The 18,914-nt window shown below is 45.7% G+C and overlaps 1 protein-coding gene and 1 long non-coding RNA gene across 6 annotated transcripts; both read right to left on the reverse strand.

Annotated features, from left to right (window-relative positions):
- Positions 1-41: 41 nt before the first annotated feature.
- On the reverse strand, positions 42-14,532 carry RBBP9 (RB binding protein 9, serine hydrolase). Of its 5 annotated transcripts, XM_043544113.1 has the most exons (6): positions 14,470-14,532; positions 14,291-14,419; positions 12,787-12,829; positions 11,869-11,974; positions 11,148-11,233; positions 10,246-10,837 (listed from the first exon to the last, which is right to left on the reverse strand). In XM_043544113.1, exons 1-6 carry the CDS (start codon positions 14,530-14,532, stop codon positions 10,611-10,613), a joined length of 654 nt encoding a protein of 217 aa, XP_043400048.1. In that variant the 3' UTR covers positions 10,246-10,610. The 5 variants fall into 5 exon arrangements, with proteins under 5 accessions (XP_043400047.1, XP_043400048.1, XP_043400045.1 ...); XM_043544112.1 differs by lacking the exon at positions 10,246-10,837 and adding an exon at positions 42-896 and having other exon boundaries at positions 14,291-14,497; XM_043544110.1 differs by lacking the exons at positions 14,291-14,419; positions 14,470-14,532 and adding an exon at positions 13,277-13,409.
- Positions 8,020-10,045, reverse strand: LOC122465267. Its single transcript, XR_006289984.1, has 2 exons — positions 8,245-10,045; positions 8,020-8,204 (listed from the first exon to the last, which is right to left on the reverse strand). It is a non-coding gene; the product is annotated as an uncharacterized LOC122465267 (long non-coding RNA).
- Positions 14,533-18,914: the final 4,382 nt, after the last annotated feature.

Below are 18,914 nucleotides of genomic sequence, written 5' to 3' on the forward strand. Positions count from 1 at the left end.
TTGGTCTTTGTTTTCTTCATTACTTCTATTACAGTAGGACAATGGAACAGACTGCCTCGGGAGATTGTGGAAGCTTCTTCACTGGAGGTTTTCAAAAGGAGGCTGGATCGCCATCTGTTTCGGATGATTTAGACACACCAAATCCTGCATCTTGACTGGGGGTTAGATTAGGTGACTCTTGCGGTCCCTTCTAGCCCTATGATTCTACACTAGAACCTGGCTGTGGGTACCCAGGATTGAGGGTCATTTAAGATTTTCATTTCACTCAACGAACAGCCAGAGAGATAATTTGTTAATCTTTGTCCGTGCATTCTGGGGATTAAAATCACATAACTGAGAGATAAGGCAAAGTCTTTGAATAGAATAACAGTGAGATTTTAAAAAATCTCCACCACCTAGTCTTACAGGTAGGAGAGTGTATTTCACATCGCTGGGTTACCATGGATTAATGTAAAATCACATCCTCCAGAAATTTACACACATCCTTTAGCAAAGGCTTCTCTGTGGGATTGGGACAGAACTAGAAATAAGATCTTTTCCTTCGCCAATGACACCCATTGCAAATGATCCAGCTCTTCACCCAAATCACGAACCAAAGATTGGGAGAGCCACGGAATACTCACAATTGGCCAGCTATTCAGTAAAGAAACTTTTCTAACTTCTTTAGAGATGTTGTCATGATGGCTTTGTTTCTGATCTTTACATAGGGGCAAGGGAGATGGGGGTGCAGATGGTGTTCTCATCGATCCTTTTGGCCAAGGGGAGGGGCCCAGGCACAGACATTCACACCCTGGTGGTGAACACATGGCTCCACAGATGGTGTTGCCAGGACGACTGGCTTCCTTGACCGCAGGATGCTGTTCTGAGAAGGACTGTTGAACAAAGATGGAGTCCACCTATCAAGGAAAGGGAAGAGTATCTTTAGATGCAGATCTGCTAATCTAGTGGGGCAGCAGACAAAAGCCCACAGGTGAGTCTGTAACATGGAGACCTGGGTGAAGGGTTGGCATCTGGGGAACATGGGCAATCAAAGCTGGGACAAAGGAGAGTCTAGAGGGAATACAGAGGGGAAATCTAATGAACATCTTAAAGGTCTTGTATACTAATTGTATACTAATGCAAAAAGTAAGGGGATTAAACAGGAAGAACTAGAAATACTAGTGAATAATCACAATTATGACATAGTTGACATCAGAGATTTGCTGGCATAATTTACATGACTGGAATATTGGTCTAGAAGGGTACAGCTTGTTGAGGAAGGACAGGCAGGGGATAAAAGGTACCTAAAGATATACAAGGCACTTGCCCTGAGGCCGAGACAGAAGTGGGAGGCAGACCTATTGAAAGTCTGGATCATGACCAAAGGGGGTAAAAAACAAGGGTGATGTCATTGTAGGGGTCTACTATAGACCCCCTAAGCAGGAAGGAGAGGTGGACGAGGCTTTTATTAAACTAACAGTCATCTAAAGCACAGGACTTGGTGATGATGGGGGACTTCAACTACCCAGACCTCTGTTGGGAAAACAATACAGCAGGGCACAGATTATCCAACAAGTTCATTTTTTATTACAGAAGGTGGAGAAAGCGAGTAGGGGAGAGGCTGTTCTAGATTTGATTCTGACAAATAGGGAGGAACTGGTTGAGAATTTGAAAGTGGAAGGCAGCATGGGTGAAAGTGATCATAAAATGATGAGTTCATGATTCTAAGGAATGGTAAGAGGGAAAACAGCAAAATAAAGACAATGGACTTCAAGAGGGCAGACTTTAGCAAACTCAGAATTGGTAGGTAAGTTCCTGTGGCAAGCAAGTCTAAGGGGGAAAACGAGGTCAGGAGAGTTGGCAGTTTTTTAAAGAGATGTTACTAAGGGCATGAGCAAGCTATCCCAATGTGTAGGAAAGATAGGAAGTATGGTAAGAGGCCACCTGGCTTAGCCAGGAGATCTTCAATGACCCGAAACTCAAAAGTCATACAAAAAGTGGACGCTAGGTCAAATTACAAAGGATGGATATAAAAAGCTAACACATGCAAATAGGGACAAAATTAGAAAGGCCAAGGCATAAAAGGAGATTAAACATGCTAGGTGCACAAAGGGTAACAAGAAAACATTTTACAAATACATTAGAAACAAGAGGAAGACCAGGGAGGGTGGACCCATTATTCAGCGGCAAGAGAGAGATAATAACTGAAAAGAAGCAATGGCCAAAGTGTTAAATGCCTTGGGAGGAGAGGGGGTGTGTTTGTTTGCTTTTTTATTTTCCCCACCAAAAAGGTTAGCAGTGAATTTGATCAGACTAACACCGTGAACATACATGAGTATAAATGGGGTAGGATTTGAGGCTAACATAGGAAAAGAACAAGAATTTAGTTAGACGTCTTCAAGTCAGCAGGGCCTGATAAAATACATCCTAGAATACTTAGGGGATTGTCTGAAGGGATCACTAAGCCACTAACAATTATCTTTGAGAACTTATGGAGGATGGGAGAGATCCCAGAGGACTGGAAAAAAGGCAAATATAGTTCCTTCCGATCTATAAAAAGGGGAATAAGGACAACCCAGGGAATTATAGACCAGTCCTCTTACCTTTGGTACTGGGAAAGATAATTAATTATTTGCTCCATCAATCAATTTGTAAGCACCTATAAGATAATAGGGTGATAAGTAACAGTCAAGAACAAATCATAACAAACCAACCTAACCACATTCTTTGACAGGGTAACAAGCCTTGTGGAGGCAGGGGAAGCAGTGGATGTGATATCTGTTTTAGTAAGGCTTTTGATGCTGTCTCACATGACCTTCTCATAAGCAAATTATGGAAATATAGCCTGCCTAGACAAATCTGCTATCAGGTGGGTGCACAACCAAGTGGAAAACTGTGCTCCGAGAGCAGTTCTCAATGGTTCACAGTCCAGCTGGAAGGGCATATTGACTGGGATCCCACAGGGATCTGTCCTAAATCTGGTTCTTTCAAGATCTTCATAAATGATTTAAATAATGGCATAAACAGCATGCTTTTATAAAGTTTGTGGATGATACCAAACTGAGAGGGGTTAGAGGTGCTTTGGAGGACAGGACTAGAATTCAAAATGATCTTGACAAATGAGAGAAATGCTCTGAAATAAATAAGATGAAATTCAATAAGGACAAATGCAAAGTATTTAGGAAGGAACAATCAATTGCACAAATACAACACGGGAAATGACCACCTAGAAAGGAGTACGGCGGAAAGGGATCTGGAGGTTAGAGTGGATCACAAACTAAATATGAGTAAACAGTGTAAAACGCTTGCAAAAAAAAATCATCGTTCTGGGCTGTATTAGCAGGAGTGTAAGCAAGACACGGGAAGCAATTCTTCCACTCTACTCTGCACTGACAAGGACTCTGCTGGAGAAAATGTGACCTAGGACAATAAAGATTAAAAAAACTGGGTTGTTTAATCTGGAGAAGAGAAGACTAGGTGGGGGAGAGGGGAACGTAACAATCTTCAAATATGTAAAGGTTGTTATAAAGAGGAGGGTGACAAATTGTTCTCTGTATTCACTGAGGATAGGCAGTGGGCTTAAATTGCACAAAGGATGGTTTAGGTTGGACATTAGGAAAAACTTCCTAATTGTCAGGGTGGTTAAGCTCTGGAATAAATTGCCCAGGGAGGTTGTGAAATCTCCATCACTGGAGGTTTTTAAGAGCAGGTTAGACAAACACCTGTCAGGGATGGTTTAGATAATACTTAGCCTTGCTTCAGTGCAGGCCCTGAGCAATGTAACAAGGTTGATCTAATTTTTAAGAGTAGACCAGATCACAGTTGCAGCGCTACATCTTTTAATAGTAATTTCAAGAGGAGCAAGTTTCCAGGCAGATGAGCTGTGATATAGTGGAGGGATACTTATCTTTCAGACTAATTAGTCCTCACCTCAGGGTGTTGAGAGGATAACAGGAATGCTGATTCAGGAAACCTGAGCTACTCTAATCCTTGCTTGAGGATCCATTGTCTACTCACAGAAAGATAATTAGCATTAAAGTACAAGGGAGAGACTTTTTGTTCTGTGTTTGTGCAGCTCCTAGCACAATGGGGTCTAGTGAGTAGGGCAATGAAAGGGGAATCATAAGACTGGAGTCTCATGACTTCCAGCTTGCCATTTCTGCTATGTACGCTTGTGCAAGTTATTTCACCTCTCTGTACCCTTTGTCATGTCTACTCAGGTTAACTGTTCAAGGTAGATTGTGAATGACCAGTGGGGTCCTGGTCTGAGACTGGGCCTCCTGCAATGAAAGGTTTTTTCAAACTAGAGCTAGAAACTGATTTGCCAAGAAATAACAAGTACCAGAAGCTGAAATTTCAGCATATCCTTGTTATGTGCGCAATATTATGGATGGATGGCACTGGAAATGAGAGAGACCTCCTGCTATGTGAATGTATTTGGAAGTTTAGAGCACATCACCAATGAAGAACTGGTTTATTAAGCAGTTCAAGTTGGCATCTGTCTACCTGTGTCTCTAAAGTGCCTTGTACAATGGGGCCCTGATTCTCATGGGAACCCTGGGGTGCTACTAATTTTACTTTACTGTCTCTGAAATCAAACTCCTGCTGGGTGTAGCAAAAATGTGTTTCAGTAAATAAAGAACAAGCTTTCTATCATTTGGGCCTTTCTGAACTTGGTTTATGTTGCCTCCACTGTCTACCTCAGGAGAGACGGCAAACTCAGAATAAACACTGTCAGTTTTCTTTTTCAAATTAGAATCATAGAATATCAGGGTTGGAAGGGACCTCAGGAGGTCATCTAGTCCAACCCCCTGCTCAAAGCAGGACCAATCCCCAATTTTTGCCCCTGATCCCTAAATGGCCCCCTCAAGGATTGAACTCTCAACCCTGGGTTTAGCACGCCAATGCTCAAACCACTGAGCTATCCCTCTTTCAGTTTCCTTGGTCTGACTGAGAAGATGGACTCCAGTGTGGCAGTGTATGGCTGTGCTTGCATTCACTAGTGGTTTATAATTATATGGTAAAAATGAGAAACTGAAAAATAGTGAGCGGTGACACTTTTTTGCATTTTTATGTCTGATTTTGTAAGAAAATAGTCGTTAAGTGAGGTGTAACTTGGGGGTACCCAACACAAATCAGACTCCTGAAAAGGGCTACAGTAGTCTGGAAAGGTTGAGAGACACTGGTTTAGAGGGAACCACGATTCTGGATTTTGTACTGAAAATGGAATATCTTAATCATATAAACTTTAGATCTTTGAGCAACTTTAAGGAGGTCAGACCCTTTGAGGAGGTCAGACCTGATGATCACAGAGGTGCCTGCTGACCTTTAAATCTAGAATTTATGACTGGATTTCAACTTCGCCTCCAAAGAAAAAATGTCTGAGCAGACTGTGTTTCTGAATCCTTTATCTAGCCGAGTAAAACCCGTGCTGATCTTAGAGCAGTTAGAAGAGTCAAGCTTTAAGCAGAACGCTGGTCTAAACCTTAACTATAGTAAACCCGGAGAGGTTCACTAGCATTCAAACCCTCAAGAGACCGAAGTTCAAACATCAGAAATTCATTGGCCAGAAGGCCCTATAAAAGCAGGCTGGGGATCTGAAACTAACAGTCCAAATGCAAGCTGAGGATAGTCACACCCGAATACTGTTCTTATCTGGGAAATCAGACACAAGATCTGCTTTAGTTCCTGGTAGAAAACATTAACTCCAGTAGCCAGGTTGGGCGGCATATACTGATAAGACAGAGCTAACAGGTGCTCTTTAATAATGCCTACCAGAGCTACCTTTCCGCAGAAAAGTCCAAAGGTTACAGACTGTGTCAATAATGATATACCAGGATCTTTGATAGAGAAACCACTTTCCCTGTGACTCCCAGGCTCTTTTCATTGTTACATTTGACTGGAAATGGTGAAGGGCTAGTTAGGTTTATGTGCTGCTCCTCGAGCACCATCTGCTGCCTACTCTGGGTAGTCCTGCATTTGTATCCAATGTCTTCCCTTTGGAGAATAGGGTGGGTCTTTAGCATCCAGTCTGAAGAAGATTATTAATTGTATTATCATAGTGCCTTGAAGCCCCAGTCATGGACCGTGAACCCATTGGGCTAAGCTGTAGCCTTCAAAATGATTTAAAAACAACAACATCTTTTCCCCCTCTTCTACTGCAAGGTCTATTTCCGTCCATTTCATTACCAGCGGGGGCAGAGGTTTGGCACAGCCATGACTTCTGCAGCACGAGCAAGACAGGAAGCTCTTAAAAGAAAAGCCCCATCCTCATTTGAAAAGGCTGCTCCCTGGCAATTCAGGCTGCCTTAGGCCAGAGCCTGCATAGGGCCGGGGGGGGAGGCGGGGGTAAAATGTCTGTAATGTGCTGGACCAATCTGTAAATCAAATTATTGACCCGGTGGAGTCTGCACTGGGAGTCTCCATTATGACAGTGAGACGGTGCTCAGTCTAATGAAGAGTGCTTCTGCAGAGGGCTCGTCCCCACTACAGACACAGCGCCTTGTTGTTTCTGCTCGACACCAGACATGTGCAGTAGAATGGCAGAGGGGCGCCTCAGTGAGTGACAGGAGATCCATAAAACCCTCTGTTGTGCTGAGCCCTCCCCTGAGCTGACATCTCAAAGGGCGTGAAAAGGGGGAAGCAAGTCGGTGTGACTAGTGGGTAGCTGGGATGTTACAATTCTCGTTGAAAGGACGCCCAGAAGGGAGACAAAGAAATGATGTGACGCAAAGGGAGTTTGAACTAAAAGATCCACTGACTACAGGGCTCAGGCAGCTCGTGAGGCTACCCAAGCTAACGGGCAAATCGTTGCAAGACGAGGGAAAGTTTGTACGTGGACCATCAAAAATGTGCTTTGTTTGGGTCATTTAGATGAGATCAGCTTCCTAACCCTGCTGGGCACTTCTGGGGAGTGCTGGGCAATGCACATAGCTCAGAGGGGCAGCGGCATCAGTCTCACAGGGGCCGTTCTCTTCACTGTGGTCATCACTACAGCCACCCATGCTGGGATCTGGGGCTTTACCTGTTGCCTTTCTTGCTGACCCTGAAATGGATATTATGATTGGTTCAGACAAAGAAAGGCAAGCCAATGACATCACCAGTGCCATGGTGATGCCCTGTATGAAGGTTCTTGTCACCCCCTCCCAGCATGAGAGTTTGCACCCTCTGTCTTATTCCTTCTTCCGACATCTTGTCTTTTTGCCAGCACAGCTCTAACCTTGCAAGGCTTTGGGGCCAGTTCTCCAAGCAAAAAGCTGTCCTGGGCAGCCCAACCTCAGTGAAAAAGATTGGTCTCCCCCAGATTGGCCAGAGGAAATTAAAGGTAGATCAGCCAGACACTTCTCAGAGCGGAGGAGTAAAGCCAGATCCCGGCGTGTCTGACGGAGTCTTGGGGCATGTACTTTGTTTGTAGCTTTCCAGCAACTGAACTGCCACCCAGGCCGGAGACAAAGCAGCATTTACTGCACTTCTTTTATCCCTCCCCTGTTGTTAATTCTATGTACTGCACACCAGGACCCCATTGTTGTGCTAGGCACTGTACAAACACAGAACAAAAGGACAGCCCCGGCTTCAAAGGGTATGTCTACATAGCAATTAAACACCCGCAGCTGGCCCTGGTCAAGACATTAGGGCTCACTCGAGCTCTGGGACCCCATGAGGGGGTGGGGATGGTCCCAGAGCCTGGGCTCCGGCCTGAGCCCAAAGTCTACAGAGCAATTTTTAGTCCCACAGCCCAAGCCCCAGTGTAGACGTACCCCAAAAGCTTACGCTCTCCGTAACTGTGTGTGTTTATCCTGTTTTGAGAGGAGACACCACGAGAATTTAACATCAGGGCCTGACAGCTAGCACCTCAAAATGATACTTCCTCACCAAGGACAATTGACAGCCTCTGAGAAACTGTCAAGCAACAGTTATTCTCTTTGAAAAACTTCAGACTCTAAAGTTTAGAGGCATACGCTTGGGCCTATGTGTGCATGCAGGCCTGTACACACGCACATATAGTGAAGAGGGAATTACACACAGTGATACACAGATTAATTTGATCATTTTTATGTAAAATGTTTAATGTATTTTTTTTTCTTTTAAAGCATTTAATAAAAGTTTGCATTGTCCCGTATGCAGCAAGACAAACCGCCTCCCTGGCAACAACACCCTGAACCCACATCCCGATTCATGTGGAGCTGGAAGAGTAGTTAATGGGTAACCGGACAGAATGCCCTCAACTCTAACTGATCTTCCCAAAACACCAGCGGAGGAATGTACTTCTCTAATGCAAGAGGAACCTTTTATTGCTGCACTATGACAGGTTTGCATAGCAAATAGAAAAGGAGACTATCTGAAGTACAAAGCAATATCTGAGATTTTTATCCCATGCCCTTTTTCTTGCACAGCCTCTGATTTTTTTCCCCCAAAATATCCATGCCTATGCTATCGTGTTAATTACCAATATTAGTTGTCTGGTCTGGAGTAATAGCTCTTTGTGACTGGTGTAACTTCATTGACTTTAGTGGAGAGGCAGCTACTTAGTTACATTGCCAATTTTCAGACCAACCTGTTAGTATTTTATTGGAAACAATAATATTAAAGAACAGCCTGACAGCAAGAATGCAGAAGATGTCGCTTTAAAGCACACCATCACAGGGTGTTAGGGGATGAAGTTCTTTGGCCTGTGTTCCGCCAGAGGTCCCTTCTGACGTTAAAATCTGTGGCTCTATCTCCAAGCCTTGAGCCACAGGTATTGGAATAGATCCACGTAACAGCCTAAACTCCTTAAAAGAAACAATCCATATTTTGTGTAACAAAAGCCATGTTATTGTGAGATTGCAAAGGCTTTGATTTTTTTTTTTTTTTAAGTATGCAAAAATCATCATCACCCTTGAAACCGTGAATCTAATCAGCGCAAAAAGACAGGGCGAAAGAATTGGCATGTCCTACAAGCTGCACAGCAAAACTAAACTGGGAAAGAGAACACATGGAAGTATGGTCACAACGCTATAGGAGGTCCTTATTCAAAGCCCCTTGGCATTAATGGAAAGGCACCCATTGAGTTCAACAAATTTATCTGAGCATAAGCTTTCGTGAGCTACAGCTCACTTCACTGGATGCATTCAGTGGAAAATACCTGGTGCATTGGCTTCGGATGAAGTGAGCTGTAGCTCACGAAAGCTTATGCTCAGATAAATTGGTTAGTCTCTAAGGTGCCACAAGTACTCCTGTTCTTTTTGCGAATACAGACTAACACGGCTGCTACTCTGAAACCTGTCATTGAGTTCAATGGCTATTGGCTCTGGTCCTTAAAGCAGAGTGAGGACTTCCCAAACAGTGCCCATCCAGCCCTTGGATTAGCTGTTCTCTTTCAGATTTCATTTTCTTCCCACTGTATTCCCTTACGCATTCCATCCATCTGTAACCTTCACATGGACAGTCAATTCTTTCTTAGTTCCCGGCAGCGTGGGGGCTGAGCCTGCTGCCAGAGAACAGGCAAGCTGATGATTCAAGCTTTGCTCACATGGTACATGGTCTTAATCGTGCTTTGTGACTGCGAGTGCTCTAGATCAGCGCTTTTCAGACTCTGGGTCGCAGCATGTCAGGCACCGGGTCGCTCTGGTCAGCACTGCTGACCGGGACGCTAAAAGTCCCATTGGTGGAGCTGCCCAGCTGAGGGAGGCTAGCGCCTGTTTCGACACCGCGCTGTGCCCTGGAAGCAGCCAGCAGCGGGTCCAGCTTCTAGACGGGGGGCCCCGGGGCTCTGCGCGCTGCCCCTGCCCTGAGCACCAGCTCCGCACTCCCATTGGCTGGGAACCAGCCAATGGGAACGGCGGTGCCTGCAGGCGAGAGTCACGTGAAGCCACTTGCGCGCCTCCACCTAGGAGCCGGACCTTCTGCTGGCCACTTCCGCGGTGCAGCGCGGTCCACGGTTCCAGGACAGGTGGGAAGCCTGCCTTTGCACCCCAGCGGCGCTGCGGACCGGGAGCCGCCTCAGGCAAGTCCGCACCCCAACCCCGCAGCCCAATCCCCTGCCCCAGCCCTGAGCCCCCCCAAACCTGGAACCACTTCCTGTACCCCAAAGATCTCATCCCCAGCCCCACCCCAGAGTCTGCACCCCCAGCCCAGAGCCCCCTCCCACACCCTGAACCCCTCATCCCCAGCCGCACCCCACAGCCTTCATCCCTGTACCTCTGCCCCAGCTCTGAGCCCCTCCCACGACCCAAACCCCTCATCCCCAGCCACACCCCACAGCCCTCATCCCTGTACCTCTGCTCCAGCCCTGAGCCCCTCCCACGCCCCAAACCCCTCATCCCCAACTCCGTTGGGTTGCGGGCATCAACAATTTTCTTCAACTGGGTCCCCAGAAAAAAAAAGTTTGAAAGCCACTGCTCTAGATCTTTGCTGTCGAATTGCTCAGAAGGAAATACAGCTTGCACCTCCTGCCCCCAAGGTAAGGAAATACACAATGAACAGGTTTCAGAGTAGCAGCCGTGTTAGTCTGTATCCGCAAAAAGAAAAGGAGGACTTGTGGCACCTTAGAGACTAACAAATTTATTTGAGCATAATGCACCAATAAATTTGTTAGTCTCTAAGGTGCCACAAGTCCTCCTTTTCTTTTTACACAATGAACAGGCCCTGCTTTAAGCAGCCCTGTTGAGTATTCCCTGGACCACACTGATTAGCTCATTGAATTCACTGCTCTGAAAATGGCCCCTGTCTGTGAACTTGTAAAGCTCTGCGTTGAGCTCATTGGCCACTGCCTGCTGCTCACTCCAGGGAAGAAAAGGATCATCTGTGGAAGCAAACTGCACAATGCGATTGCAGTTAGCCTTGATCTTCTCCCATTGCCAAGGTCGGTTAAAGTATCCTGAAGGGCACAAAAACAATCATTAGGGAACTGAATCTAACCTCTCTGTGGTATCTTCAATGTCCTGTTTACTTCCTTGTAAATTTCCAATGCAAATAAATTTCTTCTTGGGACCAGATGCAAACTGGGAGCAGTCACGGATTTAAAAGATTTCTGACTGCCCAGTGTCAAGCAAGCAGTCTCCGGTTTGTGGATAAGCAGGCATATGTGAAAGGACATGATTCTCCTTTCAAATTATTAGGGAATGTCATGCTAGTAATTTTATTGGTTCAAGAGAATGCCACATGTAGGTCAGATGAGATCAACTTACCGCTCTCTCTTTCATTCTCATCTCCCAAGTCGGAAACGTAAGCAGACACTAAAATAACTGCATACACCTTGTGAGTTTCTGCAAACCTGAGAAAAAAAGGAGCCAGGTGACTAAGCCGGCTGTACACCATTCTCGTACACAATACATAGTTCCTGTCATTTTAAGCAGTTTGCACCTTTGGGAGATGATTTTTACCTTCTAATCTATCATTTAAGAACATGAAAAAAATCCAGATTGTTTTTACATTTAAAGGAGAAGGAGAAGCAGGGAACAGCAGAAGTCAAGACAGAGTAACTGACTGAATCTGACAGCAGGGCTCTACAATGTCCTTTCTGCAAAGATGGGGTGAAGTTCATGTAAAAGATTTGGACAGGTTACAGCTACAGGCAAGTCACCCAAGGATGTTCAGATGGATCATGTAATGCCATAGCACCCAAACTATTACATTCGATTGAGGTGGGGGTGTTTTATCGTGGCATTCCGTCCCCATCGTTACCCATCCAGTTCTTCAGTGGCAGATCAGAGGCCCAATACAGAGCCAATCCTGAATCCCTTATGCATGGTTCTAATCCCATTAAAAGAGATTCTACTCACACTGATGTCAGGGGGTAGTTTTGCCATTGATCTCAAGTCAAGCAGAACTGGGATCATTAGCTTAAACTGGCCTGATCACATTAGAGTGTGAAACATGAAGCTCTGTGCAATGTCCCCTGTACTGTACCTCATGGCAGCAGCCGCACCAGAACTGTGTCCAATAATGATAGTCTGCTCATCGCAATGGAGTTCTGATTCCATGAATGGCAGCCAGATTCTCTCTCGAGCTGTAACTGATGTTTAGAGAAGCGATTCAATTGCTTTATGCTTCCTTACCTGGCAAAGAATGAACTCTTCCTCTCCTCCCCACCCCGGCTAGCATGCTCTGTGTGCATCTCTTTCAGGGATTTTCTCTCTATTTAATTCTCCATGTACTTATTGCTTGGGAAAGGGGTTAGGTTAGCAGCCCTGGAAACCAAAGGCCACTGTTTATCCCCACTATGCATCAAGTGTACACTGCAGCTGTACAAATTCCAACCAAGCTACCCCACCAAAAAGCGCTTCCACATGGAGCTGGAGGTGCCAGGTGTAAGGGTCAGTGTGTAGTTTAACCTTCAAGGCCTCTTGGCTGAGATTGCCAACAAAGACACCAGTCCTGATGGTGGTGGTGGTGTTGTGGACACCGCTCTGCTGGAAACTGGGCTGAGACAGAGACTATTTGTCTAGAACTCCTGGCAGAAGGAGCGATCTGGAATGTCAGCCTTCATGAACACTTCCCCACCGAGCTCCCCAGTTTGCTCCAGCTCATCCAGGGCCCCGTGGAATCTCTGGGGCTTGCAGGTCCTAGTCAAGCATGTACTGTCTGTGCACGAGCAATGTTTTGCATCACAGGATGTGCACGTAGCATTCAGATGAGCATCCCAAGCCCTCTCCCGATTAAAGCATGTGAGCAGGCTATGCACTATGGATCTCCTTGTGCGCTGGGGGTGCACCAACTCCCCAAGCATGAAGACAGCCACTGAGATAGTGCAGGCTCATATTCATTTTCTGGAAATACTGAGCATGGGATAAGGCAAAATAAAGGGACAAGAAAAAACAGACTTACTTGGGTCAGGCATATTTCGAAGTATACACTGGAAACCAGGTATCTGTGTGGAGAATACCAATGATTGCACTGTCAAAGGTTGTCTCTTAGCAAGCAAAGTTAGACAACTACTGCATTGCTCACTTTCCTCCAGAGGGTCTTCAAAGACGGGCCTTACTACAGCGTGTCAGGTTGAAAGGTTGAACGCTTGAGGTGGACTGGGGAACACGGAGAAGAGTGAGTAGCTAGTATTTACCTAGTCCTTTGAAAACGTAAAGCACTGTACACACTGCGAATTATTATACCCTGGGTGGAGGGAGATTGCTGATTTTACAAATACTCCTCATTTGAATTACCAGCAATCTCTCTCAAACATACCTTTTGGGGTTCTCCCTTGGGGGACCAATCACTGCACTCTTGTGCTTGCATCTCACTAAGAGCGATCCCTTATTTCTGTGCTACCTTTCTCCTCCATATGATGTCAAGTGGCTGAATGTCATAACAGAAATACCTGAGTGGAATTACAGGGAACCAGGTGAGAGTCCCAAGAGGAGCAATAAAGCATCATATACTGCATCCTTCATGCATCATTCAAATCAGCGTGCTGGATCTTCCCCCAAAAGGGAGCTCTGAACAAGCCTGAGGGGAGGGGGGGATGTTATATGACAAAGACAAGAATCACAGAGAAAGTCGCTTACTTCTAATGCTGAACAAGGAACTTTATTAGAGTAAGAAAAACTATATGATCTCTCTCTCTCGCTCTCTGATTCACTGCAGAAATTCTGCCTAGACCAGAGATTCTCAAACTGTGGTCCGCGGACCAAGCTCCATTCAGGTGGTCCGCGGACAGTTCCCTCTAAGGTGCCCACCTGGGCAGCCACACATGAGAGAATGAAGGGCCATCCACCTATTTAGTGGAGCTGCACAGGCAGGGGGTAGGTGGGAGGGGGCAGTAGGGTGAGAAGGGGAGCTGGGGGGAATTTGGGACGTGCAGGGCTGTGGCTGCCGGGGAGAAACACCCCCCCTCCTTCCCAGCCCCAGCTTGGGGGCTGCCCCGGTGCGGGAGAGAGGGCACATCCATCGCATTAGAAAGGTAAGACTACTGATATTAAAATATGAGTTGTGTGCTTTTATTTGTAGAACAAAAAAAGTTTATTATTAAGGTTTTTTATATATAGCACTTTTATGCAAAGCGCATTACAACAGTTAGCTAACAAACAACATTTGGAAAGATCATTAAGTGGTCTGCCGAGACCCTCAGCAATTTTCAAGTGGTCGGCGAAAAAAAAAAGTTTGAGAACCACTGGCCTAGACCCTACCCCAGTCCCCCTCCTGCTTGCCAGCTGTGGATTTAAAGAAAGGGAACATAGATGCTAAACCTCACAAAAGGGAAGCAGAGACTGGGGCACACAGCTTGACGAGGAAAAGAAGCCAGGTGCCTGATCCAGGCTGTTCCAAACAGCTGGTGGGGAGAAGAGTAAATAAATGCAGTCAGATCAAACCTCGTGTCATCACCATGTCTCACCTCCTCTAGTCTTTCCCACACCCATCTGTACCAGTTGGATTGCTCGATATCGCCTGACCCGTTCCCAGGCACGATAACAGCTTTAGTGGCAGGAAGCTTCTGCCGCGCCTGGAACATGCTGCCGCCGCACTGCAGCAGGAGGAGCAGATGCTTTTGCTGATACAGACTAACAGGGCTACCGCTCTGAAGCCAAGAAGAGGGGATCCCGGGGTGGCTGGGAAATGGAGGCAGAAAGGAGGCATCTTGGGAGTTGAAGTTTTCTCGGTAGAAAATTATTCACAGTGTGGTCCTTGCTGTCATTTGTTGCTCTCTGAAATAAGCTAATTTAGAAACCCCAAAGCACAAGTTAGTGAGACAAAAGCAACACCTCAAAGACTTGAAAATCACAATGGGAGCTAGCGCCTTACCTGCTACTTGTCAATTTTGTTTGCAGTGTTGTAGTCATGTTGGTCCCAACTCCCAGGATATTAGAGAGACAAGGTGGGTGAGGTAACACCTTTTACTGGACCAACTTCTGCTGGCGAGAGAGACAAACTTGCAAGCTACACAGAGTTCTTCTTCTTTTTAATTTTGTTATTTCCATCTTTTTTTTTTTGGATGTTTGTACAGTGTCTAGCACAATGGGGCCCGTCCTGGTCCACAATTGCGGGTCTGCAGACACTAAAGCAATGCAAATTACTATTAATTATTATTTTCAGTAGAGAATATTATCAATATACCTAAGTGTGTATGCATACATTTCAATAAGGTTTCTGTATGGTTTTGTTTAGCAGTGTGTATTGGATAGCTGATATAATTTTTGAAAGACGTAGTGTAAATATATTATATAGTACAGGCTTATATTTTTGATAAGGTAAGAACATTTGAGAATGTAATCAGCCTTTGGGGTCTCTGTCTGGTGTACTGTATGTGAAGGTGCTAATATTGTCTTAATGATTATAATTGTCTTTAGATGATTAAATAAACTAGATTGGAATGTCAAAGTTAAGGTCGCAAATTGTAGTGTAATTCTGAGTTCTTTGATGAGAGCACTGGGTTGAATTGAATGTGTTAGAGACGGTGTTAGCCTCTTGGTATAGCTACCTATACCATTGGTGGCAGTGGGCAGATTGTTATTGTGCAGGTGTGAATGTTGCTTTAACATATGCTTTTCTTGCTTTATAGTGTTTGCATTGATGTGAGGAAATACAACTGAGCAACTTTATGTTAAAGATTTTAGAGTGGGAGTGACTATAAGGAACAGTACCGCAATGTTTCAAATACACTACCATAGCCCCTGAAGACATATCTACACTGGGCGTGTTAGTCCACTTTCCCTTTGTTGCTGCCATTGTTTCAGCTCCACTTGTGGAAGCAATAATATGTATTATCTGCACCATATATATGTATTTTATATGCATTAAGCATAAATAGTATTAAGCACAAATATAATAGCAATTATATAGCTAACATTGGCCTATGCTTTTTATATAACCCTATTTACTTATGCTGAAGCAACGGAAGCTGTCAAAATCAGGATTGATGAATCCTTTACCACAGCACCAGAATGGGAGTTATTCTCACAGGCCAGTTCTGGAATGTTCCAAAGGAAGAAGACAAGACATATGACTATTTTACCCTGGTACAAACCTAGGAGGTACCTTCATATGCCCTTGGTACATGGAATGCATGTGTTCAGAACAAAGAGGTAAGCAGTACACCCTGGAACCAGAAAAACAAGGTAGAAAGCTGATTGTTTAACCTAGTTTCAGATGATGTACACAGTACTTTTACTTGTAAATAGGGTACAAAAAGATGGCTTTAGGGGTGTAACTTGGGGAGCACATCTGCTGCTACAACGTTAATGTAACAATGTTGCATGAGACGGCTTCCTGGAGACTGTTATCATATAGGACTTTTTCCTGTACTGTATTCTTTTTGGCTTATAGCAATAAAACTTATTGATGTTGGTTATTTGGTCACTTGAATACATTTCATAACGAACCAAAGTGTGGTCAAGCAATTGACTATACAATTTATCAACAGGACTAATGCTCTAAGCCCTGTGCAATCTAACTCTGCTCATGTCAAGGCTACATGACACAATGTTTAAAGTACCACCAGACACCACTGCCTTGTCTACGCTGTGGCTCCCAATGTTGCTGCCACTGATGGTAGTAATGGCTGGGAAAAAATCTTAGGGCATGGCTACACTTGCAGATGTAGAGCGCTTTGAGTTAAACCAGCCTTCATAGAGCACAGTAGGGAAAGCGCTGCAGTCTGTCCACACTGACCGCTTCAAGCGCACTGGTGTGGCCACATTTGTGGCACTTGCAGCGGCATTGGGAGTGGTGCATTATGGGCAGCTATCCCAGCGTGCAAGTGGCTGCAACGTGCTTTTCAAATGGGGGTGGGGTGGGGTGGCGTGTGACAGGGAGTGTGTTGTGTGTATGTGGGGGGAGAGAGCATGTCAGCATGCTGTCTTGTAAGTTCAGATAGCAGCAGACGCCCCTCCCCCCCTCCCCTCTCTCTCACACACAGCATTCCACACTAATGGTTGCTTTGTCTCGGAGCAGATAAGCAGCCGACTGTCAGAAATGGAGCTTTCGAAGGGCATTTCCTCATTCCTACAGCCAATTCCAAACAATGACAAGAGTGGCCACTTGACTTAAGGGGATTATGGGACGTTTCCGGAGGCTGATCAGAGCGCAGTAAAGCAACACCTCGTTCACACTGGCGCTGCGGGGCTCCAGCGAGGGCGCAGCAAACATTATTCCACTCGCCGAGGTGGAGTACCAGCAGCACTGTAGCCGCGGAGTCAGAGTGCTCTATGTGCCTTGCCAGTGTGGATGGGTAGTGAACTAGTGTGCCTAGGGCTCCTTTATTGCACTGTAACTCGCAAGTGTAGCCAAGCCCTTAGTATAGACTGGTCATGGAGAGTGTCATGCTGTCTGGAATGGCTCACGACTGACAGTGCTAACCTCAGTTTGTATCCCCAGATCAATTTGTACCTTAGATCTCTCACCAAAGACAATGCCGGTAACCAATCCTGTAACAAACTAACCAAAGGTTTATTAACTGGGAAAAAGAAATGAGTCATTCATAGGTTAAAGCAAGCAAACACATACACAGATGAATTTCAGTCTGGGATTCAAAAGGTGACAGAGATATAGCAATCTGTTAGCATGCCACTGAATGTCTTTTTAGGGCTTAACCCAGGTCGACCCTGGGGATCTCTGCTTTTTGTTTCTTAGCTCTAGCCCTTGTGAGAGATGAAAAAAATCCATGTCCATTATTTTTATATCCCTCTTCCAGCATCCAAACGGATGGGATGAGGCCTTCTGCACTACTTCTCCATCCGTGGGTAAGGCAATTAACAAAGCTTTTGTCCTATGATGGCCCACTTAATTTTTGATAGTCCTGCTGGGTGGGCGTGGGTGTGTGTGGGGGAGAGTCTGAGTTCACAAGTCAGGCATTTTTATAATTATAAAACAAATTTATATTTTACCTTGTAGGAAGGAATACAGACAAGTGAGGTTAATGCATGCAGAAATTTACAAGCATTTAATAGAGTCTAAACACTAAATACATTCTTATGAGACTAATACCTATTTTGAACAAAACTAACACAGGTGAGCTGGCTAGGTTTCCAGCTATGAGTTTTGTCAGTTCTTAGCTAATGCATATGACCTTGGCAAGAGCTGGCACCTGGTTTACCAGCACTACAGAGGGCCTTGGCCCTTTGTATACAAACAGTACTGGGATTATTTAGTGGTCACATAGTCCAGTAAATAGTATCTCTAAAAGAGTGAAAAATTCCCTTCCTACATCAGGTCTTGAGTCTCCAAAACTGGGTTCAGTCACTTATACCAGTTGTGAGCTTGGCCCTCAGTCTTCCTGCAGACGCCCACTGTCACTGCGTGTGTTTTGTTAAACATGACTTCTCCGTTGTTTTATAGCCATCTCTATAGCATCTATTGAGATGGTGTCAGAATATCTATTCCACCCCACAGGTTTCCCATTTGTCTTGGTGTTTGTGCTGACTTTGTCTGGGCCACCCCACATCACCTGGATCCTCTGTTCAGTGTCAGGGCCTGGGGCAATTTGTGGGGTGACATTTTGTCGCCATGTAAGGATGCTTTGGTACCAGATGGGGACACACGTTTTGACGTGAGAAAGGGGCCTTTGAATGCGCAGCTTGTTTAACGCGACAGGGCCAAGTGCGAAGGAGGCTTTTAAGCGGCACGGGGCGGCAAGGCTTTGATGTGACTGTTGGGTGTCACTGCACTCGGAGTCGGGGTGATGGTTTGTGCCAGGAGGCAGGCATCCTCGGCGCTGGCACGGCAGGGTGGCGAGGTGAGCACGTTTGCCGTGCGGTCTCCACCTCAGGGGGGGCGAAGGGAGAGGCGGCTTGGTGAGGGAACCTCAGGGGAGCCACACCTATACCCAGGGCATATAGAACTGGCTGGCTGGGGGATGCCCACATCACCAGGACTCACAGCTGCCCCCCCCCGCTTCCACCCCCATCCACCAGCGCCCACTGGAAGGGCGAGTCAGCGCTAACCCCGCAAGGCCCCGCCCACGACCGGGAGCCTCATGGAGGCCGCCCGCCATATTGGATGCGGGCGGAAGCTCGTAACGAGGC

The sequence above is a fragment of the Chelonia mydas genome, chromosome 3, assembly GCF_015237465.2.
Source record: "Chelonia mydas isolate rCheMyd1 chromosome 3, rCheMyd1.pri.v2, whole genome shotgun sequence".
Classification (NCBI taxonomy): Eukaryota; Metazoa; Chordata; order Testudines; family Cheloniidae; genus Chelonia; species Chelonia mydas.